This window comes from Eleginops maclovinus, chromosome 1 (genome assembly GCF_036324505.1).
Source record: "Eleginops maclovinus isolate JMC-PN-2008 ecotype Puerto Natales chromosome 1, JC_Emac_rtc_rv5, whole genome shotgun sequence".
Lineage (NCBI taxonomy): Eukaryota > Metazoa > Chordata > Actinopteri > Perciformes > Eleginopidae > Eleginops > Eleginops maclovinus.
Genome location: NC_086349.1, coordinates 25,355,672 through 25,369,120, shown reverse-complemented (window position 1 = coordinate 25,369,120; position 13,449 = coordinate 25,355,672). Strand labels below are relative to the sequence as shown.

General features: G+C 41.2%; 1 protein-coding gene across 2 annotated transcripts; it reads left to right on the top strand.

The window, feature by feature from the left end:
- Nucleotides 1-44: 44 nt before the first annotated feature.
- On the top strand, nt 45-11,234 carry hdac6 (histone deacetylase 6). Of its 2 annotated transcripts, XM_063887790.1 has the most exons (29): nt 45-178; nt 1,490-1,572; nt 2,310-2,441; nt 2,549-2,634; nt 3,145-3,229; nt 3,656-3,696; nt 3,791-3,887; nt 4,179-4,276; nt 4,373-4,477; nt 4,705-4,773; nt 4,876-5,002; nt 5,202-5,267; nt 5,357-5,416; nt 5,518-5,607; nt 5,768-5,874; nt 5,995-6,062; nt 6,165-6,312; nt 6,390-6,518; nt 6,645-6,813; nt 6,964-7,169; nt 7,250-7,442; nt 7,541-7,690; nt 7,840-8,017; nt 8,091-8,227; nt 8,328-8,522; nt 8,755-8,898; nt 9,185-9,331; nt 9,416-9,544; nt 9,975-11,234. In XM_063887790.1, exons 2-29 carry the CDS (start codon nt 1,501-1,503, stop codon nt 10,041-10,043), a joined length of 3,297 nt encoding a protein of 1,098 aa, XP_063743860.1. In that variant the 5' UTR covers nt 45-178; nt 1,490-1,500; the 3' UTR covers nt 10,044-11,234. The 2 variants fall into 2 exon arrangements, with proteins under 2 accessions (XP_063743860.1, XP_063743869.1); XM_063887799.1 differs by lacking the exons at nt 45-178; nt 1,490-1,572 and adding an exon at nt 2,098-2,227.
- Nucleotides 11,235-13,449: the final 2,215 nt, after the last annotated feature.

Sequence of the window (13,449 nt, the reverse complement as noted above, 5' to 3'; positions counted from 1 at the left end):
TGACCAGCTTTAAAGAAAAATTGAATGAATTTTTAAAAAATCTCCATAATTCCTGTATTGAACATGACGTCATTGTGTCGGGCCGACGCCCTGCGTGGTGTCGTCACATGCAAGCGACTGTTTTGACGTTCGGTTGGCGCTCAGGGAGAAACAAGAAGAATAAGGAAGGTTGGAAAAAGTGAGTGTCGTTTATTTTAATATTTTAATGCTTGATTAATATATAAACCCGCTTTTAACCAACACTGTTTGAGACACGAGCTGGTCCTGAGGGAGAGGGAATCAATACAGAGTGAGAGAAACAGAAATCCGTGTTTAGATATGGATTTATTGTCAGATTTAACTCAGGAATATTAGATTTAAGGCAGTAAATACAAGACAATAAGCATAACGACAGTGTTATGGATGATTCAGAAGTATTTAAGGAGCCTGTTGCTGCAATGACTCACCATGATGAGTAACCATACACTGTGTATTCATTAAGCTGGTAACCCAATATATTATCTCGTTGTTTTCATGTTTACTGAAATTAATATTTTATATTCTTATGATATATGTATTTTCTACTGTAGATAGGTATAAATACTTACTGTTTTTGTAGATTGTATTATGATTATTTGTTATTCCACCTGAACACACTGCTGCTGTAACACAAGGGTTTCCCAATTGCGATCAATAAATTGTCTGTCTGTCTGTCTGTCTGTCTGTCTGTCTGTCTGTCTGTCTGTCTGTCTGTGTGTCTGTGTGTGTGTGTGTCTGTGTGTGTGTGTGTGTGTGTGTGTGTGTGTGTGTGTGTGTGTGTGTGTGTGTGTATCTGGAAATATCTGGATCATGTGTCACATTCAGGTACTTTGGGAATTTGGAAAGTGTCAATATTACATTTATTAAAATCACGCGGAAAGGCAAAATGTGGAGAAAGTCCAAATAAAGAGGCTGAGAAATACACACATTGACCTTATAACCATTATCACATCACTTTCCCATCACAGGACTAAAGCTGGACCAGTATGCATGTTATAATATATGTTGTAGTGCATAAGTGGCTTTTTATGTTACTTATATATGAATGTTTTATTACTATGGCCGGTGCATGTAGAGGTGTTGTTAGTGAGGTTGTGTCGGATATAAAATGCGTCTTCTCTAGAGCTGCACATTTAGATGTCCTATGTGTGCAGGCAATATCGATTTATAATATACCTATACAATTCAGCACACTTTTCCTCATAGAAAATCTTCCCAAGCGAGTTTGCAAGCTATGCCATGAGTCTGAGAAAGTGGAACATGCAAGAGAAGATAAGAAATGATGACACAGTTACGAAAAAATAGGGCTCCTAGAGGACACTGTTTGTGTGTAGCATGGCTTTATCATATAAGCTCAAATATGTTTCCTATGTGTTAGTGTGCTTCTTCGGATTTAAATTATCTGAGTTACCTCTAAGGTTAATAAGGAGTTTAAAATAAAACGCTTAAAATGTTGTTGTTTTCTCTTCAGGTGGATCAGAGATGCAGTCTGGTTCAGGTTCTCCGGGATCTGGAAAGAAGTCGGTCAGAAGATCTCCCCGACTGTCTCCTCAGGTCTGTCAGCTGACACACACACACACACACACACACACACACACACACACACACACACACACACACACACACACACACACACACACTCACACCAACACACTGCAACACACACAGATCATGGTCATATTTCCTGGAAACTTGTTTTTTAAACATCAGTTTGACATTTAAAAATATTTTTCTAAAGGGATTGCATTACGTTTTATTAAGCTGATGTCAGTGGTACTCGCACACCTACAATGTGATTTTCTGGATTTGTTTTTCTAATTTTGTCTCTCATAGTTGAGGTATACCTATGATGAAAATTACAGGCCTCTCTCATCTTTTTAAATGGGAGAACTTGCACAATTGGTGGCTGACTAAATACTTTTTTGCCCCACTGTATTGCCAAACCCAATTCATTCATTGACAGCAATCAGAAGAAGAAGAAGGACTCTCTCTGCAGCTTTTATTCATTTACCTGAGCTGGAGTTTGACCTCAGGTCCACCTGTCTGTGTTTCCAGTTAATACATGAACGTCTTAAACTCTTCGGTCAGACTGAAACGGGAGTCAACGAGACACCAGCTCCCTTCTCTCCTTCTGTTTACTTTTTCTGTTGTTTATTTATTTTAAATCTTCTTTTTATTTATTCTTTCTTGTCTCTAGTGGGATCAAAATGTATTGTTATTATTATTCTGCAAGTTTTGTGAGGAGCATAGAGGTCACTGTGTGTTTTAAAGGTTGACGTTTGTGTTTTCAGTGCCCCAGCGACAGTAAAGGAAAGGAGGAGAGGAAAGGAGGAAGCAGTCTGCAGGAGGCGAAGAGGAGAGGAAAGATGGATAGGAGCAGAGACGAGGGCGATGAGGAGCTGAACGACAGACTGCAGACGCTGGTGAGAGTCAGACATCAGACGTTATGGATTAATGTAAATAAAACCCTCTTTACGCCAGCCAGAAACACATTGTTTTAACCCGTGTGTTTGTGTGTGTGCATGTGCAGGATCTGTCCAGCCAATCAGCAGCCAGAGGAACAGGTCTGGTTTACTCTGAGATCTTCACTCATCATAAGAACCTGTGGGATTCCAGGTAACCTGCACACCTGCATACACCTGGCATTAAAAGTGTGTGAGTGATCGGGCTGCTATGGGACTGTGCTTGTCCACATAAAGTCAATTCAGCCAGAAACGCATTGAGGACCAAACCCCCTCTGGTAGTGATCACTTTGAACACAATTCAATCTAACTACGTTGGCGGAAATGTGTAAGGTTGATCTTCTCACGTGAACTAGTTTTAATTCTTTAAGGTCTCTCTGCTTTTCTCTCCAGGTAGGAAAAGCAAGCAATAACAAAGTTCATACAGTAGCTTTATGGATGTTTACCATCTTTTAAATATACATGTTCTTTCTTTATTTTGACTCCTGCTGTTTGAGCCACTCAGTGTGTTGGGATGTCATTATGGATACTGCAGATGTGTTTTACTACCAAGGGTAAATGTAGACAGATTTTGACCCAACAGTCTGTGATTTAGACATACTCTTGTACACATTGATTTTGATTACAAGGTGTTTCTGATACTATATTTGTGTTTGTCGTTCAGCCATCCAGAATGTCCCGACCGAGTGACGTCCATCATGGAGGAGCTGCAGAGACAGGAGCTGCTGTCTCACTGCGTCACAGTGGAGGTCAGTAACACTTCTGCAATCGTGTATTTTATTTGCAACGGGAAGTTGTTCTGAAAGAAACCTGCTGTTTGTGAGGAATCTAAATTGGAATAGCAGCTAGGTTGCATAATGTTCCCAGCCGCTGAACACCGATTAATCTCACAGCAGTGAGGATGAGGCAGTGGGTAAACATTGGAAAGGACAGAACACGCTGGAACGGATGAGCCCTGACTTTATTAATATTTACCCTGAACCACTGGTTGTCTGTCATTAACACACTTATTTTATATGGACCAATCACAACAGAGCCGGACCAGACTGTCACTGGTTGCCAGCACAATGTCGATAAGGCTCCATGGAAACACAAATGAACTGTATTTGAGAGGTTTTACAGTAATTCACAGTCGCGTTTTGGTCCAGTTCTTATGCCTTACGTTTCTGTTTCAGCCCAGAGAAGCTTCAGAAGAAGAGCTGCTGCTCTCTCACACGTGAGTCCACAAACACTTGAATAATAAAATGATATTTAATGTGTCTGAAGAAGTTCTACTTTAATCTACTTTACCCTCCTGTGTGTGTCTGTAGGAAACAGTATGTGGATTTGATGAGGTCGACGCAGACGATGGAAGAAAGTGATCTTCAAACTCTGTCAGAGAAATACGATTCTGTGTACATTCATCCTGTAAGAACACACACACACACACACACACACACACACACACACACACACACACACACACACACACACACACACACACACACACACACAATATTAACTTGGCTTTATAGAACAAAACTGACCAAAAGTACATACTGTTTAAAGGTTAATATGTACAGTAAATGCATATTTTCTGAACAACATTTGTATGTGTGTGTGTGTGTGTGTGTGTGTGTGTGTGTGTGTGTGTGTGTGTGTGTGTGTGTGTGTGTGTGTATGTGTGTGTGTGTGTGTGTGTGTGTGTGTGTGTGTCAGGAGTCCTTCCAGGTGTGTGTGAAGGCGGTGGGTTCAGTCCTGCAGCTGGTTGATCAGGTGATGACCTCTGAACTCCGGAACGGATTCGCCGTCGTCAGGTAACAACTGCAGCTTCTGGTGGTGCATTCAGGTGCTCCTAGTTAACCAGAGCTTCAGCTTCTAATGTCATATATCTGTGTCTGTCTCTCCGTCAGACCTCCAGGTCATCACGCTCAGTCCAACACCTCCAACGGTTTCTGCATCTTCAACAACGTGGCGATCGCAGCTCGATACGCTCAGACCAGACACTCAGTCCGCAGGTAGGTGTGTGTGTCTGTGTGTGTGTGTGTGTGTGTGTGTGTGTGTGTGTGTGTGTCACTTTCTGTCAGAGTTTTATTCCAACATTGATTTTCATTCTGAGCTTTCATTCAACGTGTGTAAAAAGTGACAATACCCTAAAAACTGTAACAAGTCTTATTGTTTCAATAAACATAATTTGTGTGTGTGTGTGTGTGTGTGTGTGTGTGTGTGTGTGTGTGTGTGTCAGGGTGTTGATAGTGGACTGGGATGTTCATCACGGTCAGGGTATCCAGTACCAGTTCCAAGAAGACCCCAGGTAAACTCCTGATCCTCCATCCTGGTTACAAACGCTCAAAAATAACAAATTCTTACAAATAAAATCCAACACGTTAATATTGTGTGTGTGTGTGTGTGTCAGTGTCCTGTACTTCAGTGTGCACAGGTATGAGGAGGGGTCCTTCTGGCCTCACCTCTCGGAGTCTGACAGTCAGTTTGTCGGCAGTGGACGAGCTGAAGGCAGGAACATCAACCTGCCCTGGAACAAGGTGAGCGTGCCACAGCATGTCCCGTGTGGATATTCAGATAGAGACCTTGTGGAAAATGCCAATATGATTTGTGTTTGAGGAGCATTCGAAATGTACACAGAGCATTCAGTCAGGAGAAAGACTGTTTATGTTGTACAATAAATTGTTGTCACTGTTCACTTTTCACGCCTCTTCCTGTTCTGTGTTTCTGACCCTGCAGACGGGGATGACAGACGCTGATTACATCGCCGCTTTTCAACAACTGCTGCTGCCTGTAGCCTACGAGGTATCACCGGACGGATAGAGGAGACATCTGACTGTTTATAAATGAGTGATAATGATTTATACTATGTTTATATTTGTGTGTGTGTTCAGTTTCAGCCTCAGCTGGTTCTGGTCTCTGCTGGATTTGATGCCGCTGTCGGAGATGAGAAGGTAAAAACTCCCCTGACTTGAGATCAGTGAAAATTATTTGAATGTATTGATCTGTTTTATAATATCTTACTGTGTGTGTGTGTGTGTGTGTTCGTGTTCAGGGGGGGATGTGTGTGAATCCTCAGTGTTTCCACATCCTGACTCACATGTTGATGAGTTTGGCAGAAGGTCGACTCGTCCTCGCTCTCGAGGTAAAATCAATGTTTCGAATCACCAGCGTATCGCTTGCTGTGTACCTTTTACTCATTATATTTATACGCTGTGTGTGTGTGTGTGTGTGTGTGTGTGTGTGTGTGTGTGTGTGTGTGTGTGTGTGTGTGTGTGTGTGTGTGTGTTTGTGTTTGTGTGTAGGGGGGTTATAACCTCCAGTCGACAGCAGAGGGCGCTGCAGCATGTGTCAGAGCTCTGCTGGGAGGAGCCTGTCCTCCCCTGACTCCGCCCACCACTCCGTCTGACAGGTAAAATCTGGAACACCTGACACCCTGAGCTCATCATTTATACTGCTGCTGTATATCTAACCACCTGTCTGTCTGTCTGTCTGTCTGTCTTCTGTCTGTGTCTGTCTGTCTGTCCGTCAGTGCTCTGCAGTCCATCTCTCAGACAGTCTCAGCTCTGTATCCTCACTGGGTCTCCCTGCAAACACTAGGTGAGAGTTTTATTATTATTAACCCCTTATGTTTGGTCTATACATCCAGGATGTCAAATTCAGTTTTATTTACTTCCTGTTCTCTTCGTGTGTCTGTTGCAGAAGGCAGTCGATTGGCTGAGGGGCGTGTCATCAGAACAACAACCAATGAGCAAAGCACAAAGCACACTGACCCGCCTCCCTCTGTTGCCAGGACAACAGGTCTGGTTTATGATGAGAAGATGATGGAGCACCTGAACCTTTGGGACAGGTGAGTGTCCCCCAGACTGCAGATAACTCTATATATATATATAGAGTAACTTAACGTAGATAACTCTGTCCCTGCAGACATCACCCTGAACAGCCTCAGAGGATATTTAAAATCTTCGCCAAACATCAGCAGCTGGGATTGGTCGGTCGTTGCAAACGGATTCCAACTCGCCTAGCAACAGAGGGGGAGCTGGCCACCTGTCACAGGTATTTACACATTTACAGAGCTCATAAAAAAAGTTGTAGGCCTGAAACAGTTTTTATTATCAATCAAGTCAATGATGTTGAATGTCCTTTAAAATAAATGTGTGTGTTTTTTTTGTGTGTGTTCAGTGTGCAGCACATTGAGCAGATGAAGGCCACTGCAGAGATGAAGCCCAGAGATCTGCACAAACTGGGGCTGGAGTTTAACTCCATCTTCATCAACAACCAGAGCTACCAGTGCGCTCTGCTGGCTGCAGGAGGCTGCTTCAGCGCGGTGGAGAGGATCCTCTCAGGAGAGGTGACACACACACACACACACACACACACACACACACATTCACACAGCTCAGGTTGAGACATGGTATGCTTAACAGATTGTGAACCCTCCCCTGGCTGATCTGTAATTTGGGATGTGTTTTTTATTGACATTTTCCACCGGTCTCTCCAGGTGAGTAACGGCGTGGCGATCGTCCGTCCTCCCGGTCATCACGCAGAGAAAGATTCTCCGTGTGGTTTCTGTTTCTTCAACACGGCAGCGGTCACAGCTCGCCACGCACAGAAAATATCCCATGATGCACCGCTGCGAGTCCTCATCCTCGACTGGGACGTTCACCACGGCAACGGGACGCAGCACATGTTCGAGGACGACGACAGGTGAGCATTTACGTGACTTAATGCAATTGTTATGAATTTAAGTGACTGGGAGTTTGAGTGATGATGGATTTTCTCTCCAGCGTCCTGTACGTCTCCCTCCATCGCTATGACAACGGAACGTTCTTCCCGTCCTCTTTGGATGCCGCCCCGGACAGGGTGGGCAAGTCTAAAGGGGCGGGATTTAACGTCAACGTGGCGTGGAGCGGCGGGCGGATGGGCGACTCTGACTATCTCGCCGCCTTTCACAGCGTCATCATGCCGATCGCGACCGAGGTAACACACACACATACACACACACACACACACACAGGAACAGACTTAACTGTTAAGTCCTGACGGAGTCCTCTGATTGGTCGATTCTCTCCCCACAGTTTAACCCCGGTCTGGTTCTGGTGTCGGCCGGGTTTGATGCAGCCCGAGGGGATCCGCTAGGAGGGTATAATGTGACACCCGAGGGATACGCCCACCTCACACACTTGCTGATGTCACTGGCCGGGGGGCGGGTCTTACTCATACTGGAGGTAAACACACACACACACACACACACACACACACACACACACACACACACACACACACACGTGAAATGATATGAAATACATGCATCTAAGTTAAGAAAATCTGTGTTTTTTTGTCAATCAAAGTTACAATATGTCTCTCGCTCTCTCAGGGAGGTTATAACCTGTCGTCCATCTCTGACTCCATGGCGATGTGCACCAGCGTGTTGCTAGGAGACCCTCCTCCCTCTTTAGCGACGCCCTTCCCCCCTCCTCATCACAGCGCAGTGGCAACAATCAACGAGGTCATCCGTCACCACGCCCCCTACTGGAAGTCGCTACGGATACGCAGTCAGTTATTTTAAAATGGATTAAATGTGTTTCTTTTTAGTTTCATTTTAATTACTTTATTACTTTTTTTCAGTCCCAGAGTCCGTCCGGGTGTCTGTTCCCTCCCCAAAGCATCGTGGGAAACGTAGTTCTAAAGGAAAAGGCAGGAAGTCAGAGCAAAGCAGCACAAATAAACCACCGCTGCCCCCTACAGGACAGCAGAACACAACGGTAATGATGGAACCACGTTTATGGATTAAAATGAGAATAACAAAAATACATGAAATCTAAAATTTGTGTTTCCGATTTGTTTGCTTTTTACTCCAATCAGACGGAGTGTGGTCTTGAGCAGCTCACGCAGGGATTGGCCGGTTTGGACATCAGTCAAATTGCAGCCAATCAAGCTCCTGCTACGTCAACCCCAGTGGGCGGGGCCAGGCCAAAGGTCCGCCAAAGCCCGGAGAAGGTGGAGTCAGCTGCACTGACACCTGAGAACAGCCAATCAAAAGATAGCACACAAACTCAGGTGAGCGGGAAGTCTGATTTGAATAGTGTTATATATAGATTATTGATTTGTAAAAAATATTTACATATATTTAGTTTACATAAAACAAGAAAACATGTCTTATATCTATCAATAAAGAATACATAGATTCAAAAAAATTGGGAGGTAAATAAAATACAAATCTGTACTTTGTTAGTGTTTACATCCCATCGTTTTGAAAGTCTTATACCTTATAACTTGTCTAATGTTACAGGATGTTACAGCGGCAGCGCCAGACTCGGTTGCCCCTGGAGACAAGCCTGCCAGTGAAGCAGGGGCGGGACCAGAGGAAGAGGGAGCGTGTGGTTGGTCGAAGCCTCAGACATCTCTGGAGCTGACGTGCGGAGGACAGGCGGATGTAATAAACTACTCTTTAATTTAATAGTGAAGTCTTTAAACATACTTTATTATCGTCATTATAATGAAACTACAGCACGGTCACATGACTTCACGTCACCACCGCTAAGCTAAAGGCGGCTAATGTTATCCAAACCCATTCAAAATACTTAAAAGGTAAAATGCTAATTCATTTCTCAGTTCTAGGACTCATTCCCGCACCGCTATGTTACGTTGTTCTCTATTCAGTATCTACCGTCTATCTATGAATTACTAACCTGTCTCTCTCTCTGCTGGTCTGTCTTCAGACCCCTCTCTACGTGGTTGACCCCCTCTCCTGGTGTCCTCACCTGGACGTTGTTAAGCCCCTCCCCGCTACAGGTATCGACATCTTCCAGCCGTGTCAGGACTGCGGCTCTGAGGCTGAGAACTGGATCTGTCTCACCTGCTACCAGGTAACCTGTCTCCCCCTTCCATCACACACTCCGTCTCACCCGTTGATCCTGTAAAGCGTCTCACCTGCCGTCCTCCTGTCTCAGGTGTTCTGTGGTCGCTATGTCAACGAGCACATGGTGACTCACGGCGTCGTCTCTGAACACCCCATGGTGCTGAGCTTCTGTGACCTGTCTGTGTGGTGCTACCTGTGTGAGTCGTACGTACACAACCAGGTGAGTCTTTATTATTTTTACTACTGTTATTATTTAATTGTATTATTATAATTTTGTAAAACTTTTCTTGGGATTATTACTAATATAATGTATTAATGCCATTTGTTATTTTATGGCATTTATAGGGAAAGATGATTATTATTATTATTGTATTTATTTTAATTTTAATAGAATTATAACTAATATAATGTATTCATGATATTGTTAATTCATGGCATTCTTAGATTTACTATTATTAGGGTTATTACTAGGGCTAATTTATTCAACACCGACGGTTTTAGACTTTTAAAACCTTAAACTTCACATTTTAGTTCTGTAATTGTCTGTAATTATTACCATTAATTATATATAGTGTTTATTTCAGCGTATTGTATTCATCTTAACACATATTCTACATAAATAAGCTCTGTAAAATATTTTCTTCATTCAGATTCTGTTTGAAGCTAAGAACTCAGCTCACTGTGCCAAATTTGGAGAGGAAATCCCTCCATGGAGCTGAGAGGATAGGAAGAAGAGGAGGAGCAGAAGAAGAATGGGAGGACATGATGATGAAGATGAGATTTAGGTGAAGAGGAGGATGCAGGTGTAACAACTTGAAAGCTGTTTCTGTTTTTCTGTCCCTCTTCTTTCAGTAGTGACCTCAAATACAGTGTCTCACAGATGCCAAATAATGTTTCATATTTTTTGAACTGCAGATTGGTGCTCATTATTATCATCAGCAAAAACGGTATCGTATGATGTCATAGAGAAGCCACGCCCACAAACAGCCACTCAATAACGTGAAATCTGCAGTTTTACTTTTCATACTTTTTGCGTGTATTTGGTGTACTTTAAATACACACTTGAGATACGTTAGGTTTGGTTAATTGCTTCCGAACCCCCGTTAGTTCCTGCAATATATCCACCTTTGAAAGAATGTCCGATAACGATCAATGTCTAGCTCACTTTACTTTATTTTTAATAATGTATTACTTTTATATAGTGTCAGAAAATACCTAAACCAAGAGGATTTCTTTTGCAAACAGGTTGCCATGTTTTCTTGCTTTATAGAAAACAGCTTTAAAAAGAGATTAGGTAATGAGAGCATGTTCTGGCAAGAGAAGCGAAGAAAAATAAAGAATAAAAAATGGTTTATTTCCATCAGAAAGAAAAGAAATGGATGAAAGGTCAGATATAAATCTGCAGAACGCTCAGTATTTAATGTATAATCTGCACTTTTTAATTTAATGTTTACTGTTTTCTTTATAACAGACAGTCTGACGGTATTAGAGCATTAGCTCACTTCTGGTGTGTTTGATTTTCACACCAAAAGAAAAGGTTTTGTTTTCCTGTTCGAGATTTAATTTAAAAAGACTGACCATTTAGGGTTTCTGTCGGTGAATTAAACTTCTCTGTTAGAATATTGTTTTGTCTTTAAAGCTGAGCAAACGTGAACAAACAAACAAACCAATATCTGCAACTGAAGGTGGCAGTGTTAGGGTGGAGACAAGAGCAAGTGTGTGTGAGTGTGTGTGTTGTGCAATATTCAGTTTTTCAAGCATCCTGTTTGTTTTATTTCTATTCAAATGTTGTATGTATATTTCTTTTCCTGCATCGGTCACTTATTGTTAATGCTGGAAAGATTGTTATGATCACAGTTTCATGTACATGTTTTTGTTTTTAAGGAAAATAAACTTTTAAACAAACACAATGCATACTTTTTATTTGTGAATATGTATTTATTACCAAACCTGTAAGCTTTTATTTTCAAGTTGATTTCTGCTGAAAGAACCTTTGTCCTTACAAAGATAATGATAATAATCTTTATTTGTACAGCACTTAACATGATTCAGGTGCAGGATTCGAAGTGCTTTAACAAGGCACACATCACAATTTAAAACACAACCAGAGTTTAATATGCAGCAAAAAACCAAACACATGATACAGCAGTTTACCACTTTCAGAGAGACAGCAGTAAAAGCTATGATAATAACAAATAAAACAATGAAATGGTGATACCTCTCAGTAAAATAAAGGAAGACAAAACCACTAAATAGGATAAAACATAAATAACATAATTCATAAAAGAGTCAAAAAGGAAGAGGTCTATAGAGAAACGTGTTGTTCCTCTTTTAATGGTAGTTTTTTATCACCTCCTTTTGCCTTTTTCTCCACATTTTTGCATCTCCTTTCATTTTCTGTCATTTCTTCCCTCACTCATGTCCCATTAGCACCCAGACGACAGTATAAACGCTCCCTGTGTCATTACTGGATCAATTAAAGTATTTCAGCAGTGAGTCTTCAGTGGGTTGTTTTCGCATTGCGGAATTATAATAACTCACAGGGAGTCGTTCAGGTCAACAGCGCTGTGTCTGCATACTTCCCAATCTAATTCATTCAGTCATTCTGCCTTTATTGATCACGAGGGAAATTTGGTTTGCGATTCACACACCGAAAACACAGCAGCTTATTAGACACCATACAGAAAATCATATAAGTAAATGGCGGTGGATAAGAGCAGACAGGGAGTGCAGAGCAGTTAAAATTCAGAATATAAATGAGATACAGAGACACTAGAGGCATCATTTTAATGTGCAAATGGAGTAATTGCAGTGGGTATAAACAACTCCGTCTTGTTTTACTGAACAACCTGAATGTTTTCAGTCTGCACAAATGAAATGTACTGTAATTTCTTTCCTTCTTTTCAGTTTTATCAAGGGTGTAAGAATAGAGGGTCGACGACAATGGCAAAATATTACTAATTACCTTCACTTATACAGATTTGAGGTACTTCAATTTAGTATTTTCCTATTTTATGCTCCTATTTTATGCATCTCATTGTACAGTTTTTCATCACTTTCATCAACGTTTTGATTTGTAATTAAATATTAATGCATCAGACATTTGTCTTTGGTTTTTACAGTTCAAGTATAACTAATATATGCATTAGATTTTAAACTGGCCTCCACAGTTTGACCTGCTATTGTAGACTTTAGCATTGAGTAATAGTATTGTACAGCGCCAGGAACATCATGGGTTTTTCAAGTTAACGTAGGAGAAAAGGTGAGTACACACATCTTGTATATTATTCCTGAACAAATATTTAAAAGGGCGTGATATTTGTTGATATTTTATTGGTAAAAAAATGTATGGTGGTTTACTGTATTAAAATCAGAAATGGTTCAGTTTTTAATTTATTAATTGATGTATTAAATACTCATTTATGCTAGCTTGTTTAAGTTAGCATAACAAAGCTAGCTGTTTGTAGCTAGCATTACGAAGCTAGTTTGTAGCTAGCATTACGAAGCTAGCTGTTTGTAGCTAGCATTACGGAGCTAGCTGTTTGTAGCTAGCCAAACAAAGCTAGCTTTTGGTTGCTAGCATAACGAAGCTAGTTCGTAGCTAGCAAAACAAAGCTAGCTGTTTGTAGCTTGTGTAATAAAAGCACCAACTCCAATTATCCAGTGCCTTTAAACTATGTCTTTTGTTACCTTTTTTTATTATTATTGGGAGTCTTTCAGTAGATGGTGGATAATTACATACAAGTTTAAAGTAAAATGTTATTTTTAGTGCTAGCATATTGACAGAAAAGTTGACAATTCACAACCAAATATACGTTAACAACCTGATATGATATGAAGGCAGAACAAGAAACACAACACATTGAATTTGATGTCTTAGGTTCATTAAATATTCTCATAATGTTATCCTGTCTTGCCATATTGTTGTACAATCCTTCCTGTTGTCTCTGTTTCATCCTCCATGTTGAAAGGACTGTTTCAGACTCTCAAATATTGACAAATCCTGCTTTTTTTCTGTTATATTTTGGTTTTGAACTGACAAAGCAGGACATTTATACACATGGATGGATGTTTTTTTTCAAAAATTTTGGCAATATATGTACCAAACGATTCATGGATAATGAA